The 21,912-nt window shown below is 44.0% G+C and overlaps 1 protein-coding gene across 1 annotated transcript in view; it reads left to right on the top strand.

The window, feature by feature from the left end:
• DNAJB12 (DnaJ heat shock protein family (Hsp40) member B12) overlaps positions 1 to 21,912 on the top strand; it is a 266,802-nt gene that overhangs the window by 132,616 nt on the left and 112,274 nt on the right. Inside the window, exons 3-4 of the mRNA XM_086922276.1 lie at positions 1,707 to 1,852; positions 21,398 to 21,583. Coding sequence (XP_086778402.1) covers positions 1,707 to 1,852; positions 21,398 to 21,583 — 332 coding nt within the window. The remainder of the gene's footprint in view (positions 1 to 1,706; positions 1,853 to 21,397; positions 21,584 to 21,912) is intronic.

Raw genomic sequence — 21,912 nt, 5'->3', positions numbered from 1 at the left:
ATGTACTGTGCATATTCCTACATAGAGTAGTTGGAATCAGAAATGTCTCCTTATTTCCTTGTTTTAACCCCTTATTTTGTCTTCTCACAAGCACATTTTCTCTGATCCATATTTTGGCCTAAGCTGACGTCTGTGTTTATTCTTTGTAGGTAGAGACGAGGATATAATATATGAGTGATAGAGCGCAGGATAAGAAATGGAAGTGAACACCAAATGAAGTATAAGATCTTGTTCAAGATGCTGTCATGTGATTATCCTGATGTCATACTCTTTTCTGAGATCCTACAGTGATCTTTATGTAGTATTGCCACCCTGATGTGTTCCAGCTCCTAAACATGTGTGCCATTCTGTAAAATTCGAGGTTTTTTTACACCCTCCTCTGTGCTCTGACAGTCTTTGACGAGTACATTGCAGGTGGTCCAGAAGGCGGCAGCTAGGCTTGTGTTTAACATTCCTATTAGAAAGAGCGTTAAGCAACATCTGCGAATGTTGCACTGGCTACCTGTCATGAAATGTGTACAATTCAAGGCTCTGGTCATTGCGCACCGTGCCCTACATGCTGGAGGGCCTGAATATCTTAGGAAGAGTTTTGCTTTTTACACTCCGGCCAGACAATTTAGGTCGGCATCTCCGCTTTTGGCACAGATACCTCGTGTGCGTTTACAAAGAATGGGGGCCTTTAGGGCTGCTACGGCTTGGAATTCTCCTTCTCTCTACGTAGCTTCTAGGATCTGGGGCAGTTTAACCCCTTCCATGCTCATGACGGAACGGTTCCGTCATGAGCATAAGGTGGCCTGTGCTTATGACGGAACCGTTCCGTCATGATTCCATTGGCCCAATGGAACGTTCAGCACCGGGGGAAAATCCGCGCAGCACAGAAGGGGTTAAGAAACCGCTTAAAACGTTTCCGTTTAATCGCTTCCTTTGTCAGCACCTCTAAGGCTCGCGCCAGGACACTCCCAGGAGTAGCTGTGTTGGTTACACAATTCAATAACATAACATAACAAAACATAGCCACTTTTCAACACCATAGTTCCAGCGTGTTTTTATGACTGATCACATTCTTCTCACTTCATTTCAGTGTCTGAAAAAACAAACTTTGTCAAGCTTTTCTCAGCAGCCCAATATAATTGGAATTCACTCTCTCTTTTTCTTTTGAACCTGTTCCTTGTAATGATTCCGGAAGGGGCGAAATAACATTTATTTGAATTAACTTTCGGGAAATAAGCGAAAATGTTAGACTGTGTGCCCGAACTTAAATTAGCTGCCTTCTTGCTGTTCTTACAATGGTTGAATCCACTGGGTTGTTGAGGGGCGCAGAACCATGTTGCAGATCGTTGTTATGATTATGTGATGTTGTTTTCATTGTTCTATATTGTATTGTTATTGTATTATTTATTTGCCTGTTTTGATATGAAAATTGCTTATCAGAGTTTTGGGAGCCATTCTCACAAGTTTGTGCTTTAACAAAAACTCGAAATGTTTAACAAAAAAATACATGTCCAAATTTATAGTAATGGTAGTAGCTTTCTGATCAAGCCATAATTCCTGTCAACTACAGAGTTTAAAACAGAGAAGTGAATTGAGAATGGATAATCCATGCCTCTTGACTTTCACTGAGCTGGTAATACTTAAACCATGTTATATTTAGATCTTGGGGTTGCAACATCTGTTTTTATTTCTACTTCCTCCCCTCCAACTTGCAGAGTGAAACAGTGTAAAGATTACTATGAAATCCTTGGTGTGAACAGAGATGCCACAGACGAGGACTTGAAAAAAGCTTACCGTAAACTAGCACTAAAGTTTCATCCAGACAAGAACCACGCGCCGGGTGCTACAGAGGCATTTAAAGGTGAGGCTTGGTTTTCAACATGTGGTCTCTCATGAGCTGTTCGGTGTCGGAGCCACAGGGTATTTCAGCTGTTCTCTTAAACATAATGTGTTTGATTTCTAAAAGCTTTTTTTACCAGATGTTTTGAATGCATGTAATAATAATTTAATAATTTAAGGTCCTCCCTATTATTATAAGTGGACTGGACTTTGCTTCCCATGTAGCTAGTTGAATGCGTTATAAATTCTTTTACCAGATACACAATTTAATTGTGGGGCTACTACTACGTACAGAAGGCGTTTCTTGTTCAACGTGGTCATTTATAGTTTAGTTTACTAACTTGACATAAAATGTTATCCTTCATCACATTTGTTAGATTATTTTTGACCCTAATACATAAACATCTGCCCAAACGAACGCTGAAATTGAAGCTAAAGGAAACGCTACCTGGAGAGAGGAGAAACCGAGCCTGGCAGCGATCCCGTCTAGGCAGCAGGAGCAGGAGCCGAGTCCCCCCCCGCCGCCGCTTTCCACCATCGCCGCGGCCGCAGAGCGGGGGGACTTCAACCCCCAGGAGCCTTTGCGGGGGCGCGCACAGTGACGCGAAAGCAGGCGCCCGGAGACGCATAAAATACCAACACCCCCTCCGCGAAGCGGGACCAAGCGTGGGGCTAAGCCCGGGCAAAGGGCGGGCCCTCTGTGGCCTGAGGAGCCTGGACTGGGCCACACCCCCTGTACGATCCATCCCAACTTACTGACTATCGGACACCTGACCACTAAGCATAGGTGCAGTATATAGCAGTAAACCTATAATCTTGTTATATTAACAGGGGTGTCTATATCTATATATTGATTGTTCCTGTTGTTGTTGTTTATTCATTAATGCCCAGGGATTGCTAACTCTGTGTTGTCATAATCAACTGCCGTACTAGTAATTGAGACTAGAAGTATGGCTGCAGGGGGAGCAAAAAGGTTAACTGGCACCCTTGATGATTTTATTGTTCGTACTAATGCCTTAATTGATGATGGGATTGTCTTAATGGACAGAACGGTGTCCCAAGATTTGGCCATGGCTAAAAGATCTTCCTTAGGCCTCATTGCTCAGGCACGTACGCCCAACACCATGACTTGTCCAAACACCCTGGCGAGGTTAGACAATGACGGGGACCAGCATTTACCAAGTTCCCAACAGGGCCTTGAGGCCCATCCTAATCCCATCTTGTTACCAGAGGGCGGTCCGGATATTGATTTGGTCACAGCGAGAGCGAATAATCGACCGACGGCCACTGATATAAATCAAAGAGGGTTGAAAGAGGGGGCAATTCTCAAAAATAAGGTTAATAAATCAACTACTCACAAAGCCAGGAAAGTTAAAAACACCCACAATCAGCATGCATCCACCTTAGATCCCGTGGCTGTGAGTAGGGACCTGGCGGTAGGTGTCGAAGACAAAGAGGGGGCACACCCGGCAATTGCTGGCTTATCATTAAGCCTAATCAAAAACACATACTATCTAAATGAGGGTCTAAGGCTACTTTAATGACTCCAAACTGGACACATGCCCCCAATAGAACTACTTTCAACAAAAGGTATCCAGGAGTCACAACCCTGTTATCATGCTTTAGACTAACCACTATATGACTAACAATTTAAATTGTGAGTTAAATACAATTAATGTGTAAACACCGTCTAGACACTCATACATATGACATACAACCAAGGCAGGAAATTTTTCCCATCAGTTGTCGTTCTGTGCCACCACTATTACATCATTTGGGTTCTCCTTACCCAGGAGTTAGTATGAAGTCCGTCACCCTAGTTGAAAGGTGAGGACTGTATGAGTTAGGAGACTGATGTTGGTTTTAGTGTTGTTGCTGGGTGGTGTCAGTATGGTGTTGGTATTTACAACTGAAAAAAAGCAGTGCAAGTGAAAATGAGTGAAGTGAGTAAAATTAGGTGGAACTGAGTAGAATGAATATTTTAATGTTTTCTCTCAGACCCCTAAATTTAAAAACAGGTGAATAGTGAAAAAAAAAGTAGATTTAACATAATATCTACTCAGCAAGTGGTCAACATGTTTCTGCATATAGGTGGAAGTAATCCTATGCTTTCATCAGGACCAAGATGTTGCTACTGCTGTATATTATTAAGTGAAAAAGAATAAAAGGAAGAAATATCACCTGTTTGTCAGGTGTTGATTCTCCAGAACAGCCCAGAGGGACGCTGGGAGACACCGACGGAGAGAGCGGTGCTCCTTATTTACCTGAGCTGCAGCCAGGTGAGGTGAGGCGCCATTCCCACAGAAATTGGATTGTGGTGGAGAATCAACACCTGACAAACAGGTGATATTTCTTCCTTTTATTCTTTTTCACTTAATAATATACAGCAGTAGCAACATCTTGGTCCTGATGAAAGCATAGGATTACTTCCACCTATATGCAGAAACATGTTGACCACTTGCTGAGTAGATATTATGTTAAATCTACTTTTTTTTCACTATTCACCTGTTTTTAAATTTAGGGGTCTGAGAGAAAACATTAAAATATTCATTCTACTAAGTTCCACCTAATTTTACTCACTACACTCATTTTCACTTGCACTGCTTTTTTTCAGTTGTAAATACCAACACCATACTGACACCACCCAGCAACAACACTAAAACCAACATCAGTCTCCTAACTCATACAGTCCTCACCTTTCAACTAGGGTGACGGACTTCATACTAACTCCTGGGTAAGGAGAACCCAAATGATGTAATAGTGCTGGCACAGAACAACAACTGATGGGAAAAATTTCCTGCCTTGGTTGTATGTCATATGTGTGAGTGTCTAGACGGTGTTTACACATTAATTGTATTTAACTCACAATTTAAATTGTTAGTCATATAGTGGTTAGTCTAAAGCATGATAACAGGGTTGTGACTCCTGGATACCTTATCATTAAGCCTTCCAGATGATACGATTGTAGACAGTAGCTTGGAGAAAATTATGGAAGTAAGTGGTGAAGAGAACAACTTGGCTGAAATTCGGCTAGATGGAAGTGGGATAAATATGACGAATAACAATATTTTCGAAATGTTAAAGACCCTTCCTGAACCTATAGAGGCAAGGCTACGCTGTTTAGAAACGGTGTTGAAAAACATCCACAAGGATATAAGTGCCCCTAGTTTCAGTCTAAATAACATGGCTTCCCATGTGGTGACTAGAGTAAATAAGCAACCCTTGGCTGATAAAAATGTCACCCTGGGTAAAAACATCGTGCCAAAGAACCCGACCAATACCCCAAACTCAGGAGGTGCAAAAGCTAAGACCCCGACCCTAAACTAATACCCAATCCAGCTAAACCCAAGACAACTCCTCAAGTTAAATTTAAAGATCCTATACCCTTGACCCCAAATCTAGACTCGGCCCCAAGAGATAAGGTGGAGGCTCGAAGAAATATCCACCTCCCCCCAGATGCCTGCCCTTATGTAGTGATTTTAACTGGGGTAACAGAAATATCACCATCTTATGTGGAATCCTTCCAGACATTGAAAAATAAAGTTTGCCACTGGTTATCAAATAATCACCCCCTACCACCGAATATCCCCAGTAACATCCTAATGGTGGAGAGAACCCCCATGGGTGGGTGGGAACAGAAAAAACTTACAAGGGGACTGCATTGTGGTAACCTTTGAGAATCCACAGGTGGTAGAACATATCTGCAGAGGAACCTCTCGCTACCAAGCCAGTACTGTCACTGCTAGGCCACTCTCTTATTTCTACTTGCCTGAGAACCAAGTGGATACAAGATGGAGTTGGCTAAGGGGTCCAAATGACCAAAAAAGTAGGCGGAGGTTCAATTCCCCATGGGAGGTGCAATCCTATGGTTGGGATGAGGGTGGAGATGACAGCTGGAACCTGGTTAAGAGAAGAAGAGGTAGACCTATTCAAGGTGGGTTTGGTGCAGGGTTACAGAATGGCCACCTTTACAATTATCCCCAGAATGTGAATGGGTATGAAAACCATTTTAACATCCCAATGGCCAATCGCTATGAGTTTTTGTCAAATTTGGATTGGGTCGATTGACAAAAACAGGGTTCATCGTTTAGCTTGTTGCAAAATATCCCCCCAACCCCACTACAAAATGAAAATAGTATCCAGGTTGTGCAGGAGTCAAACATTGATTTAATTCCTATTATCAATCGGGGTGTTGAAGGAGGGGACTCACTGCCCGGAAAAAAGGATAAAGCACTGGGGAAGGGAGAGATGATTGTGGCAACATGGAACATCGCTGGTCTCAGGAGTAAAGTTGATGATCCCATATGGAGGGACTTTATAGGCACTATGGATATAATAGCCATACAGGAAACCTGGGACACACAAAATATACTCACAGTTGATGGCTTTACTACTTTTTTTCCCCCAGCTGTCACCTCTACTCGGGGGCGTGCACGAGGGGGCTTGGTTACTCTGGTATCTGCTAAAATCTCGGGTACCTACAAGGAAATAGTCACTGGATGTCCATACTGTCTCGCAGTTCAAATTACCCGTAAGGGTTCTCATAATGTCCTGGTAGTGAATTTTTATAATTCTTTTGATAGGGCTCATCCGATTAGTAATCTGATGATGTTAAACTCTTTTCTTCTTAAATTTAAAGAGTCATCAGAGCCTGAATGTACTATTATGTTAATGGGAGATTTTAATGTCCATAGTTGTCAGGACAAATGTCCCTCTAATGTCTTATTTGGCCCTCCGAATGAGGAGAATATTCACTTTGAGCATTCAGACCAGGGCATATTTTTGGAAACTCTGCTGGCCGAAAATGGGCTAATGCTACCTTATGGGTGCGATGAGGATATTCCTACATTTACAGGACATGGTAGCGGGTCTGTAATTGATTATATTTTTTTAAGCCGCAGTTGTGGAAGCCATATTACTAGTTATTCAGTTGTGCAGTCTCATTTTAGCATCCACAACCCAGTTGTATTAAGGGTTAAAAATGTAATTGTAATTATGGAAAGTAGGTCGAACTTGGTGGACAAACCCGACATGCGGTTGACTGACCAAGCCCGTAGAATTAAGTGGTGCAAGATAGTTCCAGAGGAGTTTTTCTGTAATCTTTGTATTAGTAGCCGGGAGGAACTAAAGCTTTGTATGGATGACCAGGCGGGGGACAATGAAGTGGTGGAGGCGTACCAAAAGGTTTGCCTCGGCATAGTCTCCAACCTGACACGTCAGGGTAAATTCAAAGCGCAAGGGAAGGAAGGCTGGTTTGATAAGAACTGCTCTGCGGCCAACCATAAACTAAAAGTGGCCCTTAAATCCAAACCAGTGGATAGATTGCTTGTGGCTACCCTTAGGAAAGAATATAAGACAGTTTTTGAAGGAAGGCGGCGCGAGATTAGAGAGGACGCTTGGGCTGAGTTGACATCAATTGATGTGCTGAAAAGCAGCGCTAAGTTCTGGGCTGTGGTCAACCAACCCTACTTTTCTAACTCTAGTAACAACGAAATGGATTGTGGAATACAAGAAGATAAATGGCACTTGCCCTTTAAGTCAGTTTATGAACAGGAGACTTTGGGGGCAGAGGCTTCGACCACCTTTAACAAACTGCCTTACATTCTAACTGTAGATGAGGGTGAGGTGGCCGTAGCTATTGGTAAAATGACTAGTAACAAGGCTCCAGGGCCGGATGGTGTTCCCTCCGACCTTTTTAAAGTCAATATCTCATTTTGGTCCAAAATGTTAGCAAATGTTTTTAATAGAATTTCAAAAACCGGCATTCCAGAGACATGGTCCCAATCGGTGATTGTCCCTATCTATAAAAAAGGGGATAGGGGTGACCCTGGCAATTACCGCCCCATATCTCTCATTGATTCCGCGGTAAAAGTCCTAGGGAGAGTGGTTCTATGTAAACTTACTGACTGGTTAGAGGACACCAATACCTTACAGTATGGTTTTAGAAAGGGGCGTAGTTCCATAGACCAAAGCTTGAATCTGCAATTGCTTATAGGCAAATACACAATAGCGAAGCCAGGATCCCTGTATATTGCCTTCATGGATCTGTCCTCGGCATTCGATCGAGTAAACAGATCCAAGTTATGGGGCCAGCTTCTCAAAATTGGAATAGATCCTAATATTGTGCATTTCCTAGCGGACCTCCATAGGGATCTAACAGCCACGGTACGATATGATAGAAACGGTAACTGCACGGGTAAAATCAGAATCACCAATGGTGTAAGGCAGGGATGCATTTTAGCTCCCCTGCTTTTTACACTATACATAAATGATCTGGGTGGTGTTTTGGGAGCAGCGAACAAGGACATCCCGAGGGCAGGCAAGTACCTATTGCCCGCATTATTATATGCGGACGACGCTGCTCTCCTAGCCAGAACTGCAGTGGGTCTTCAATGCCTGTTGAATTCATTTTATGATTTTATGATAAATCTTGATTTAAGTGTTAACTATGGAAAATCCCATGTCATGGTGGTGGCCCAGAAAGGGAAGGCCAGGAAAAATGTAATGACACTGCAATGCAATGGGCATAAATTGACAAGAGTCTCCAGATTTCCCTATTTGGGGGTTGTATTTGATGATTGTTCGACGTGGCACCCCCAATTGCTGGAGAAAAGAAATGCCCTGGCACGTTCTATTTCTGCAGTGCTGGGCTTTTCACGTAAATTAGGGGTGAAACCTCTGGAGGCAGTTTTAAAGGTATATGCTGCAAAGTGTATCGCCATCGCCATGTATGGCGCAGACCTATGGGGTTTTAGGCCAGTTAAAATGCTTCAGGTAACGGAAGATAACTTCCTTAAAACGATTCTCTCCCTGCCACGATCCACGGCCGGCTTCATAGTACATCAGGAATGTGGCGTGGATTATCTGGAAGATCGAATCGCTATGGCCCCCTTACTAAAATGGATCTCAGTCTGGCTTAACTTGGAACTGGAAGTGAACCATGACATTTTTAAGGACTCTCTAACGCTAGATCATTGGGACAAGATCCCTTGGTTGAAATACGTACCACAACTATGTGTAAAGTTAGGTCGGCCTGAATTGTTTAATGAACCATCTAACTTAGTGAAAGGTGACTTGAAGTGGGTTTAAAACACTTTTTTTGTTGAACCGAGGGATGGACAGAGAAGGTGTGGAGCTGTTAAAGCCATCTGTCAGGACTCATCAACTGATTGCATCCTCTGGACATGATCTGGAACTTTACCTAAAGGTTGTGAATAATTCAAATCATAGATTCCTTTTAACCAAGTTCTGATTAGACAAAATTCACCTGCTAATTTATGGCCGTCCTGGTTGGACCAAGCCACGAGATCTAGAGCTGTGTAAATGTGATAGCTGTTCAATCATGGATACTGCACACTTCCTGTTTTTCTGTGATCATTTTAGAGACATTAGGAAAAAGTTCATCATAACCCTGTTGAAGGGGAAAGGGTTTAGGCAAGTCAAGCCAGCTTTATTATATCTACAATTACTATCAAATGTATGGGAAATTTACAATGTAGCCAGATTTTTAAGCATAGCGGTGAGACTCAGTAAAAAGATGAACTGGTCCTAGATCAATTATCGTAAATATTAATTCCTGCAACTTGAATCAAATTTTAAATCAAATTTTCTTATGTTTATTTTTTAACTATATAATGATGTACATATTGCTGTTCTTAAATCTTTACATCAGGTGTTAGCATTTTTAAAATTGTGTACTCCCTATATTGTATTGTTATGTCATTATGCTGCATGGTGTCTTGTGGACCATTTTGTGTGCTTTTGTACTTTTGTGGTTTTGGAAATTGAACCGAATAAAGTATTTCTTGAAAACATAAACATCTGATTCTATGCCATGTTGTTTCTGGCTTCCGCTTCTCTATTCGATGTTGACTAGGGCATATTAGTTGCAATGGTGAGCAGCTTGAACCTCAAAAGTTCTATCTTGCCTCACCTCCTTTCCATCTCTTGCCAGCTCTTTTCTTTACCACTCTCATTCGCAGCCATTCCTTTCCCTAAGTTTACATTCTCTTTTCATTCTCTTTGCTACTTTTCTTTCCCTCAGTGTCTGTCATGCTCTCTTTGTATTTAACTTTATCCTCTCAGATCTAATTCCCCAATAAGCTGGCCGGCACCTGATTTGTATACAGGGCTGATTTCAGTAGCAAAGTATCATTGCACGGGAAGGCTGAGCTATAGACAGTCCAGTGAAGTTCTTCAACACAATCATAGTTTCCTACACAGCAGATAAAGTGAGCAACTGTATTTGTGTAGTCAACCTTTAGGGCCGTTTGGCTCCGGCAGTTATGCGCAGATCGAAGCTTATCGGTCCTGCCCGTCCCCATCATCAGAGTGATGACCCGAGGGTGCATGTGCTCTTGTTCATGGGTGACAATGCTGAATGTTTCCCCCAGACAGTCAATCTGAATCAGTGCGAGTTTTATGTATTTTTTAAATCTATTCAGGTCTGTAATAGCTGGGGTATGAGATGGTGCTGTAGTCGTTGAGGTGGTGTCTCTATCCCACGGCTTGCTGATCTCATGATATACGTTGCGGCTCGGTGTTATGTTATAAAATATGTGTAGAGCGCACTTACACCAGGCTGTCGCTTGCCCCTAAATAACCACAGGAGCCAGGAATGTATGGTAGGTGCGTCTTTATTGTATCACTTCCGTTCTCCGTACTGAACTCTCGTACTTTCCCCTGTTCCGCTTCCGCCCCCGCCCCTTTCTCCTTGCCTGCCCTGTCCCTAGACAGAGGTCAGGTGTAACGATATGACACCTCCCCCTTTTGTACAAAGTCTTACTGTCTCTCAGATCTCTTCAATGAGGCGCGTTGGTCGTCTGACCTGCCTTCTGGGGCGACCAAGTTGCTCCAGCGTCCTGGTGCGGAGGTCCATGATGTCGTCAGGTCTCACTGGGCTACAGTGATCTCGGTCGCTGTTTTCACTTTGGCTCATTGAGTCAGTGGAGGCTTCACGTGGCTAGGCTTCATAGTGGCTGTTGGAATTGCATTTTTTGAAGAGTGAGATGTTTCTAGTAATCCGTTTGTGGTCAGCTTCGGCTGTGATCATAGTTCCTTTCCGGCTGCTGACTTTGAGGGGATGTGCGAGGTAGCGACTGTCTGCTTTTGTTCTTCGGTCACGCCGGACCATCACCCAGTCTCCTTCTTGGATGTCGGTGTGTTTGGCCCGTCTGCGCCAGTCGGCATAAGTCTTCATTTGTAAGTTTTTTTCATAGTCTATCTTGACTAGTGTGTCATGATCGATATTTACAGTTTGTGGTTGGAGCGTACTGTCCAGTGTGGGCAGTTGAGTGCAGGGAATTCTTCCTAGCATCAAGGTGGCAGGACATTGATTTGTGGTGTTGTGCGGCGTGGTGCGATAAGCCTGCAGTACTTCGTTCAGGGCTTGCTGGATGTCTCGATGAGCTAGTTCCGCTTTCTGGACTGCCTTTTTCAGAGTTCCCATAAAGCGCTCCACCATGCCATTGGCTTGAGGCCATAATGGGGTGATCTTCTGGTGTTTGAAATTGAGGTGGTTTGCAAACTCTGCAAATTCATGGCCGTTGAACGGTGGCCCGTTGTCGGATTTAACTCGCAACGGGATGCCCCATGCTGCAAAGATCTCGTTGAGAACTGGGATCACTGTGGTCGCTCTGGTAGACGACACTAAGTGCCTGATTTTAGAGGACCAAAGAAGTCAATGGCGACCTGCTGCCATACCCCTTCTGGCAGTTCTGACATTTGGAGTGGAGCGGCTGGTTCTTCACGACTCACTAGTTGACACTGGACACAGTCTTTGAGGGTGGTCTCCACCATTTGATCAAGTGTCGGGAATCAGACCTATTCCCGTAACGCCTTCTTCGTGGCACTTATGCCTCTGTGGCCTTCATGAGCGAGGTTGATCACTCCTTGTCGTAATCCTTGTGGGATCACAATCCTCCCCCCTCTCAAGAGTAGACCGTCTTCACTGATGGACAGCTCTTCCTGGACGTGTTTGAATGCTACCAGGTCACGGTCATTCTGACTAGAGTTCTGGGGGGTGTCTCTCACATGGCGCCAGGAGTTGCTGCGTATGCGATCCAGGACATCCTGCAGGACTGAGTCTTGGGCGGATGCTTCCCGGTTGGCTTCTAGTGGGACTGTAGGTGGGCAGGCGGTGTCGATGACAAAGTGAATGTATTCTTCTGCCAAGGAGTGTTCCACACCCGTGAGTAATTGAGGGTGCCGGGACATATAGTCAGCCGGATTTTCTGCTTTCCCCGGTTTGTGGACGATAGTGTAAATGTAGTCCTGGAAACGCAGTCCCCATCGTTCAATGCGCGGAGGCATCTTAGCTTTGGGGTTGCCGAAGATGGTGACAAGGGCTTGGTGGTCTGTGATAATGGTGAAGTGTTTCCCGTACACGAAGAGATGGAAATGTTCACATGCCCACACCACCGCCAGGCTCTCTTTCTCTGGTTGGGAGTACGCTTTCTCGGTGTCAGTGAGACTGTGGCTGGCGTGGGCAATGATGTGGCGTTGGTCTGAGTCCTCCTGATATTGCGCCAGAATAGCACCTAGGCCCACGGGGCTGGCGTCGACAGTAATTTCCGTTCTCTTCCTGGTGTCAAAGTAGGCAAGGTGGATGGCTGAACTGACGGCATGTTTGATTTTGGTGAATGCATGTTCACACGCTGCTGTCCATGTGAATGGCTGACCTTGTCGGGTGAGCTCTCTGAGGGGATGGCTGATGGTAGCATAGTCCCGGATGTAGCGTGCGCAGTAACTTGCCATTCCGAGAAATGAGCGGAGGTCACTGACGTCTCGTGGCGTTGGGGTGTCAGCCAAGGCAGACACCTTCTCCGGGTCCGGTTTCATGCCGTCTCTGGAAAAGATGTGACCGTAGAATTTTAAGGTTGTCCTATGAAACTCGCATTTGTCTGCATTCAGGGTTAGGGTGGCGTTCAGCAACGCATGGCATACTCTGTCCAGAGCAGTATCATGCTCAGTCTGATCCTTTCCAAATACGAGTAGGTCGTCGCTATAGTTAAAAGCGTTGGGAATCCCTTGGATGACTCGCCGAATGGCCTCTTGGAAGATCTCAGCGGCCGAAGAGATGCCAAAGTTCAATCGCTTATAGCGAAAAAGGCCTTGGTGTGTTGTAAAGGTCGTGATATACCGTGACTTGTCATGTAACTCCAGCTGGTGGTAACCTTTGTTAAGATCAATTTTTGAGAATACTGTAGTTCCATTAAGGCAAGCGATCATATCGCTTATGTGTGGGCCCTGGGTGGCGTTCTCGCTCGATGGCTGTGTTGGGCGCACGCATGTCCACGCATAAACGCACTTTATTGCCTTTTCCTTTCTTGGGCACTACCACTACCGGCAATACCCATGGGGTCGGTCCCGACATGCGCTCGATGATGTCCGTCTTTAGGAGGTCTTGAAGTTCATCGTCTACAGCTTGTTGTAAGTAAAAAGGTACCTTCCTGTGGTGCTGAGCCACTGGAGTCACACGTTCGTCGATATGCAGTTTTACTTTGAATTGGTTGAGTTTCCCTAGTTCTTTGAAAAGGTTCGGAAATTTTGCAACAATGTCGGGGGCATCTTCAGTCATGTAGAGAATTTCCACAAGCTTCAGTCTTTCAGCCGTTGGCAAACTGAGCAGACAGTCAGCTAGGTCTGGGCCTTCGACGACATGAACATAAGCTGGGATTCGCCGGTCTTTGTACGATAGAGTTGTGCTTAAGCGGCCTAGGCATGGCAGCGGCTTTCTGGACATCCACGTGAATATGCGGACGGCTGCTGGTTCTAATTTGGGTCGTGGTTTCATGCTCTGATACTCAAGTGCGCAGATGTAGTTTAGAGACGCTCCTGAGTCTAGGGCAAACTTGGCAGGGTGGTCTCCTATCCAGATGTCTAGCTTTGGGTACTTCTTCAATCGATCCGGGTCTGACACCATGCAGATGTATTCGTCACTGTCTTGTGACACAGGTGTGTGTGACAATGACTCGGTGGAGGTCGATCTTTGTGATTGATACGAGCATGGTGCCGTGTGGGAGATTGGGGTTTGGAGGGCCTTCGCCCTGAGCGTTGAGTCTGACAGACCGTCTCGAAGTGATTCTCCCTTCCACAGCGATGGCTTCGCTGACCGATAGCTGGGCATTGTCCTGAATGAGGGTAATCCTGACCACATCTGTAGCACGCTGGTGTGGTTTTGCTGGGTTTGGTGTGTCGTGACTCATGTTGCGATGATGTTCTCCTGGAAGTCGTGAAGTGAGTTGGTTTACTTGACCTGTGATGGTCTGTCCTGTGTCTCATTTCTTTGTGTGCTTGCATCCTGAATGCTTGTTCCTTCCTCTCGGTCTTATGGGTCTCCATCTTCTTTGCGTGATCTTCTGCTTGGTCATGGATTCGTGTCAATTCTTCAATTTCTTCAAGAGTATAATGTTTTTTCAGTAGCCGCCGGCGTAAGGATTCAGATTGGCAGCCTTCAATTATGCGGAGCCGCAGCGCGTCTTCAGTGTTGAAGTTGTCGAATTCACAGTGGTGCGCTAGTCTTCTGATGCGCACAATAAAATCACACATGCGCTCTTCTTTCTCTTGGGTGGCTAGATTGAACATATAGCGTTCGTAATCCAGGTTACGTTTATGCAGGAATCTTCTATCAAGGGCTCCCTTCACGTCGTCATAAGGGGCAGTGGCTGCGTTTGGCAGCTCTTTGATGATCTGCGCAATGTCTTTCCCCACCAGGTTTCGTAGGGCTATTAACTTCTTGCTTGGGGTCTTGTACTTGAGACCTGGTCATGTAGTCTTCAAAATCCTCGGTCCAGCTCTTCCATTTGTGTCCCATGCTGTTGCCGGACGTCAGTTCTAGAGGTTCTGGTGGCCAAAGGTAGGGTACTCCCATGTGTGTCTGGGGGACCGGCGCTAGGTTGCCTGGGGCTGCTGGGCCTGGTGGGTTGCCTAGAGCCACCGCTCCTCCTCCTGAGGTGCCTGTCAAGCTGGTGACGGACATTTTGGTTCAGTGATGTCACTCAGTTGGCTGCTGCTACTTGATTTGAAGTGATTTGGGTTTTTTCAGTGTCTTCTTGGTGACTTAAGTGTATAAACTTTGGTTGTGCCTGACCTCAAAATGGCCGACCCTCAAAAGTCACAGGGCATCTATGGCCAGTGCCTGACCTCAAAATGTCCGCCTCTCGGGACACACTGCACTGCCTTTGAATTTCGTTTTTCTTTTCTTTATGCTTTAATGCCCCTCCATCCACAGGCTACATACATCTGCTGGGTGCTTTAGCGCTCAGGACTCACCCCGATGCTTTTGTGTTCACTCGGCCGGGCTGGAGTCATCACCGGCGCTGTCAGCCGTTTTCGCGCTATTTCTGTGGCCCAGGTTTGCCGAAATCCCAGTTAGTTGGTATGAGGGGTCTTTGGCTGTCTTTGCCGTTGCCGTCGCTGCAGAATTTGTTATGTTTGAGCTTTCGCGCACTTGGCAGTACCCGACACGACGTGTGGAGCGTTTCTGTTTTCGCGCCCTTTTCACGTCGTCGGGTAGCAGGCTGCAGACTCTCTGTGCTGAGGGCCGTGCACGGACGGCTGGGACTGTTTCTGTTTGCAGTGGGTGTCAGGGATCCCACCCTCATCGCCAGTGTCGCTTGCCCCTAAATAACCACAGGAGCCAGGAATGTATGGTAGGTACGTCTTTATTGTATCACAACCATCTTCGTACTGAACTCTCGTACTTTCCCCTGTTCCGCTTCCGCCCCTTCCTCCTTGCCTGACCTGTCCCTAGACAGTAGTCAGGCGTAACGATATGACACAGGCGTTTCATGGCACGGTCTCTTTGGTAGTCAATCTCAAGAGAGAGACTATAATTAAAAGGGCTTTTATGCAGCTCAGGAATGATGACTAAAAACTTCCAAGGTAAGTTTTGTTTAATCACAAGTTTCTGACAGAAGCCGATAATTATATGATTCTTACATAAAGGACAAAAGTCAAACTTGTGCAGCCTGAACCTCTCCTAGATTCACATGCTTTGCATTATTTCGCCATCTAGTGTTTGGGTCGGTAGATGCTGAGGTTGTTAAGTTTTTTTTCTTTTTGTGCTTCCACAATAGATGGATGTTGAGTGTAAGCTCAGAGTATTTCTGGGCTCCACCTCCATTTTCATATTTTTATTATCTACCGGTTGATTTGGAAGCTAATAAATGTACAGAGCAGCCACAGCTACCATAAGAAACAGCAGACCAATAAAGCTCATAAAATGAATGACGTTGGAAGACAAACTTGTAGACTTCAAGCCGTAATGGGGTATGTTTTTCAGAGGAATAAGGAATTGAGCGAGTTAATGGCCTCCTACAAAATACCAAGTAAAATGTGTAAAAAGAAAATGGCCAAGAGAAGCAGAAGTAGAGTATGTTGAACCCGTCTTTTACACCAGAACTATAGAATCCAGGGCAGGATAGTCCTTTTCAAACAGGGCGCTGTAATCAGGCAGCGACGTCTATGTTCAGAGTTACCACAAGAGCAAGCAGAGACATACCCAACTAGATGATCTCCACCAGATGATTTATTAATCTATCATGTGCTGATGAGAAGGCCTGCAGGTACATATGAGTGAAGGAAGAGGAAGGATATTGCATCCTCCTAGAGACCTCACACCCTTTACAAAGAAAAAACACTACCTCCCTGCACTACCTAGTCTTTTACAACAGGGAATGAAGTATTTGAAGAAGACTGTTGCATTTAGTGTGCAGAAGAAATAGACTCTCTCCACAAGACCCACTGACATTATTAAAGCCCACGCAGTGCTCAGCTCGCTCATTGTTACTATAGCCATAAAGGGAGCTTACAATAAAGATCACCACAAGGGAACCAGCTAGCAGAAAGGTGGACAAGCTGCAGCAACCCAATGGAGGACTGCACACACAGGTGCTCTCCTTTCAACATATGACCACCAACAATGGGAAAAATAGAAGTGCTCATGCAACATCTACCGTCCTTCGAAGGAGAGCAAAGAGCGCACTTCCAGAGGGTAAGGCCATACTCACTACCTACCTAAAGCCCTCTCTCTACTCAGCAGATACATCGAATTGACAATTGTGTATGGGCATGGTACTTCATACACATGCACATCTACGAATTTCTGGCGTTACAAACCTCTGTGATTAACAACCTTCTTTAACAGGCATGATTTGTTTGATAGCAGTGCCAGTGAACCTTTGAAAAGTTTAATAAGACAATCGCTACAGCTCAATGCATGAGAGCCTTACAAACACGAGGAAGTGTTTTCAGGGGATCACCTGCGCTCAGAGGTGGAAATGGCATTAATGGAACCTTCTTCACACAGACCCAATCACAATAATCTCAGGGCATTGCATATCTCGGGTAACATCACAGTGGCAGCAAAGCTCACCTGCACATCACATATTTTTAGAGAAGGAGCTCATGCTATGAGAGAAAGCGCATAATGAAAGTGACTGAATCATGTCCTAATGAAAGAGAAGTGGGTGTTTAACAGGCCTCGAAAAATCATTAAAATGTAACTGGACCTGTAGGTCTAGTGACTTACACAATCTACTTTGACCCATAAACTGCTCTCAAATTGTGTGACCCTGGGAAGATATTTTATTTCACCAAGCTGCCTTTTCTTCATTAGCACATAGAGCATCTTCAAATATGTGTGTTCAGCATGTGTGCTGTTCAAAATGCTGGTTTGTTTGATTCATAGACCAAACTTTTTCTCCATGTATTTTTTCGAATCTGACCCACCTATAGGGTACGCATGACCCTTGACTTGTCTTTTAGCTCACTAACCGCATTGTCATCAGGGTGGAGACAGGAATGTTTTTCAGTTCATGTTTAAAAACTTTCCACTTTTCAAATATTCTCACTAAAGCATGATGTGGTAGTGCACTATGATTTACAGTCAGCACATTTTCCTGTGATATGGCCACAGACTTTCCAAAGATGTGCAGTTTTACTATAAAACTATATACTGTACTAACGATAATGTTTGGAATCAGGTTTCTGAAATATTTAGCATTTGCACATCAGCAAGTGCTCTGATTTGTTTTGATCCTCTTACAATCTTTCCCATCATACTTCTGAATTTCAAAAACGATGCTTTCCTAATTGCTGATATATTTTGAAATATTTGTACTGTTCATTTACAAGCTATTTATATGTTGTATGGCAGAAAAAAAAGTAACAGCCTTTCCTTTCCTAGCACGATTATCAGACAGATCACTTTACAAAATCCTTTAACTTCGCTGTCAGAGGAACACAAATCTTCAACATACACTAACCAGCAATTTGCAAGACATAAGCTGACATTCGACCTTTGTCTTTGAATGCACAGCAGATGAAATAAGATAAAAACAAGATTTGAAGGCATCTTAATTGCTCATTCACTTTCTGAATGAACAGGACACCTGTTCTTTGCCAATTCAAGGTCTCTTTCTCTCTCCAGAATGGAACAGTAGGTCCTAAAAATATTTGACTCGCCGTATCGAGTGTGACTAGATTTTTCTTGGCCTGCTAAATTATATCAAACCTGGATACTTCATAGAAATAGAAGGCAAACCAACACCATGTATGCTTAAGAGACGGGCCCACAAGATCCAAAAAAAGTCCATTCTAACAAAGCAAGTACTAGAACGTCTAGAAAAGAATGCCCTACAAATAGTATGGCTGCCACAAGGACTACCTGGTAACAATAGGCTTAAAAGATTGCTACTTTCACATGATGACATGTCAATATCATGACAAGTACCTGAGATTCATAATGGAGGAAACTAATTACCAGTTGAAAGTTCTACCCATTGTGATAAAGTCTGCCCCAAGAAAGTTCACAAAATGTCTTTGGAATAGTGGTGGTTTAGCTCTGGGGGGCTGTAATCATTATATGTACATTTATACCTAGACGACTGTCTAGTGAGGGGAAATTCTTTCCTACAATGCCAGAAGATCACCAGTATGGTGATTCAGTTGTTGCACTGACTGTATTTTCAGTAAACATCAAGAAATGATCCACTATACCCGAACTGGAGATAGTGTATTGGGGAGCCCAACTAAATTAAAAGGGCTGCACTAGCAGTCCACACAGAAAGGACTATGTTGGGATTGCAGAAACAAATTTGTCTTTACTAGACATCACAATGTCTGACAGTAAGAACACCTATGAGATTAAAGGTCATGGTGGCTTCAAGTATTCCAATAAGACCACATGCCATGCTATACACGAGTCCACAACAGCAGTGGATGATGAGACAGTGGTCACAGAAGAAGGAAAAGTAGGACAATCTCGTGGTCATTAGGACAGCACTTCCCGCTATGACTAGAAGTACCATGGATGCGTCACACAGAGGCTAGGGGCGAGCGTATCAGGAGATCTCCAGATAAACATTGAGGCACCTGTACAACAGTAAACATACAAGAAACTAAAGACAATTTTTCTAGCACCGAATATAAATAAAAGAAAGGGGCAAGTTGTTACAACCAGACCATGCAACAGTGATGTTTTACTTGAACAAACTTGGGACTAAAATCAGCTACCTGGTCAAAACTTAGGCAGGAAACATTGAAATGGGCAGCAGAGAACAATATCACCGTTACTGCAATCCATCTCTCAGGACAGCCAAACGGACAGCCAAACATGGCAGCAGACAGGATAAGCAGAGAAGTAAGCATATCTCCCGAAAGGGAACTCCCTTAAAAAATTGTAGACAGCATTTTTGCGGTGCAGAACCCTCACAATAGATCTGTGCAACTGCAGGAAATGCAAAAAGCCAAACCCTCGCATCCATGTTTCATTACCAACTTTCTCTCAGAAATGCACTGCCTCTGAATTGGTTAAGGATACTTGCCTACACTTTCCTCTCCCAATGGTGTTGTAGTTCAAAGTGAACTGCAGATGCAGGATATCTGGGTTAAAGTGATTCTAATAAGCTCATCGTGGGCAGGCAGTCGTGGCTCTTACTCCTGATGACAACGTTCAAGGGACACAAGAAGAGGTTGCCAGAGCTCATAAACCTCTTAGTTATGGAAGGCGGAATCTTTCCCTGTTCAGCCTTAATCTTCCTAAGTGGTGCTTAGCAGTCATTATGGAGGCAAAATACTTGCCACATACAAATACTGTGCCGCTAAATGATTAGGATTCATGAATTGGAATCAATAGCAGAGATACAGAGACTTTATGACAAGTGTTACCAACACTATACCTTACTTAATGTACCTGTGAGATTGTAAACTGCATCTGTATCGTTAAAGAAGAGACCAGGATAGCGAACACCTTTTTAAAATACCAACCATTAAATGGTGTCTGGAAGGAGTTAAGAAAGTCTGCCCCCGATAACATTTCTGCCAGCAATGTGGAACTCTAACATGGTTCTAACAAAATATTTTTAAAAATGACATTGAAAACAGTCTTTTGATAGCAATAACATAACATCACTAAAAGGTGAGCTGCAAGCGGTTACTATACAGAAACTATACTTTCAAGTGCATAAAATTGGGGTCATGATGAGAACTGATCCTAAATGAATTCCCAGGGTTACATCCAGGTTTCACATTAACCAAACTATACAGTTGCCTTCTTCTGGACCCAGTTAGTTAATCAACCTGGTAATCCTTCTTTCCTCTATACCCGGAGTTTATCTCATCGAGGACTATGCTTATGAGAATTCAACTAGCATAACAAATATTAGTATTTTTGTGAAGCCTTCTGTGTTCCAAGTGTGTTGGGAGGAAAATTCTCTCCTGGAAGGTTCTGAAAGATTAAACATTTAGTAAAAAAGTGATACCTAATTCACCGCCACTGCCCTCATTTGCACTCCGTCATATACCGGTAAACTCCAACTATATACCTCAATCTTAACTTTATAACTGTTCTGCCAATGGTGTAGAAGGCTATGATGGAATTATGCAAATATAAATGTGGCTCATTTAAATGGGAGTGGGTGATATGGGATGTGCTTTCTAATATCAACCCATAAACGTTTCCTCTGGTCTGCTTGGTTTGTACCAAAAATGACTCATTATACTTTGTGTTCTCCAGATGATTTGCGTTGAACAGAGTGTGCATGAGGGATATGGTCTAACAGATGTAAAGTTGCATCACAGCTAGCGCCTTATATACCAATTCCCCAGGATCAGTGATGATCATGGCCGATAAATAACTCCTACTATGAGTTTCCCCCAACCAAATTCAAATGTTTCACCTCTCTGCTCCAACATCTGCATATCCTGGGGTTTAGAGGCTTTTATTTATTTGTTAAATTTAGGAAGGTTTGAACTGTGGATTTTAAACTGTGGTCCGTTTTTAGAGCAACCATTAATAACCAGATGTAACAGAGTATGTTAAATATATAATTGTGAACCCTGCACGAACAAGTGTTTGTTAAGCGGCTACTATTTACTGAACCACTTGTAATGAGGGGTGTATGTTATTATAGATAATGAGAGGTGACGTGTATATTGTTCCATTGTCACCGTTACTGGGGACTATTTGTATCTTAAAGATGTCCTTGTAAATATTGCATAATGTTTCATTTGACATATGTCTGTGCTAAAATAGCCATAACTGGCTTCTCACTCTATCTTTTAGCAATTGGCAATGCCTATGCGGTCCTGAGCAACCCAGAGAAAAAGAAGCAATATGACCAGTTTGGAGATGAGAAACAGCATGGCAGTCGGCATGGGCACAGTCACGCAGACTTCCATCGAGGATTTGAAGCAGACATATCTCCAGAGGACCTCTTCAATATGTTCTTTGGTGGTGGCTTTCCTTCTAGTAAGATGTTACCATGTTTGCTTGTATCTGTTGATGAAACAAACTTTTGGGTGCATCATGGCGTACTGATTTCACATTGTAGCTATCATGGAGCTCTTTCTGGGGATGCTGAGGTTTCAGACAACAGCTAAGCCACCTTAGTTGGCGGAAATCTGACTTTCCTGTCTTCCTAATAAAATTGGAAGAGAAGTTACCGGTCTCAGTGCAGGAATCAAAAGCCCCACCCATAGTCTTTGTACAGAGTCATTAAACAGACTTTAGCTCCCAAAGGGCCTCCTCAGAGACTCTGACTGCCACCCTGAGGCTTCTCAGAGCCACTTGCTTTGGCT

Source organism: Lissotriton vulgaris, chromosome 5 (genome assembly GCF_964263255.1).
Source record: "Lissotriton vulgaris chromosome 5, aLisVul1.2, whole genome shotgun sequence".
Classification (NCBI taxonomy): Eukaryota; Metazoa; Chordata; class Amphibia; order Caudata; family Salamandridae; genus Lissotriton; species Lissotriton vulgaris.
Note: the sequence above shows the minus strand (reverse complement) of the source record. Positions and strands in the feature narration are given on the sequence as shown.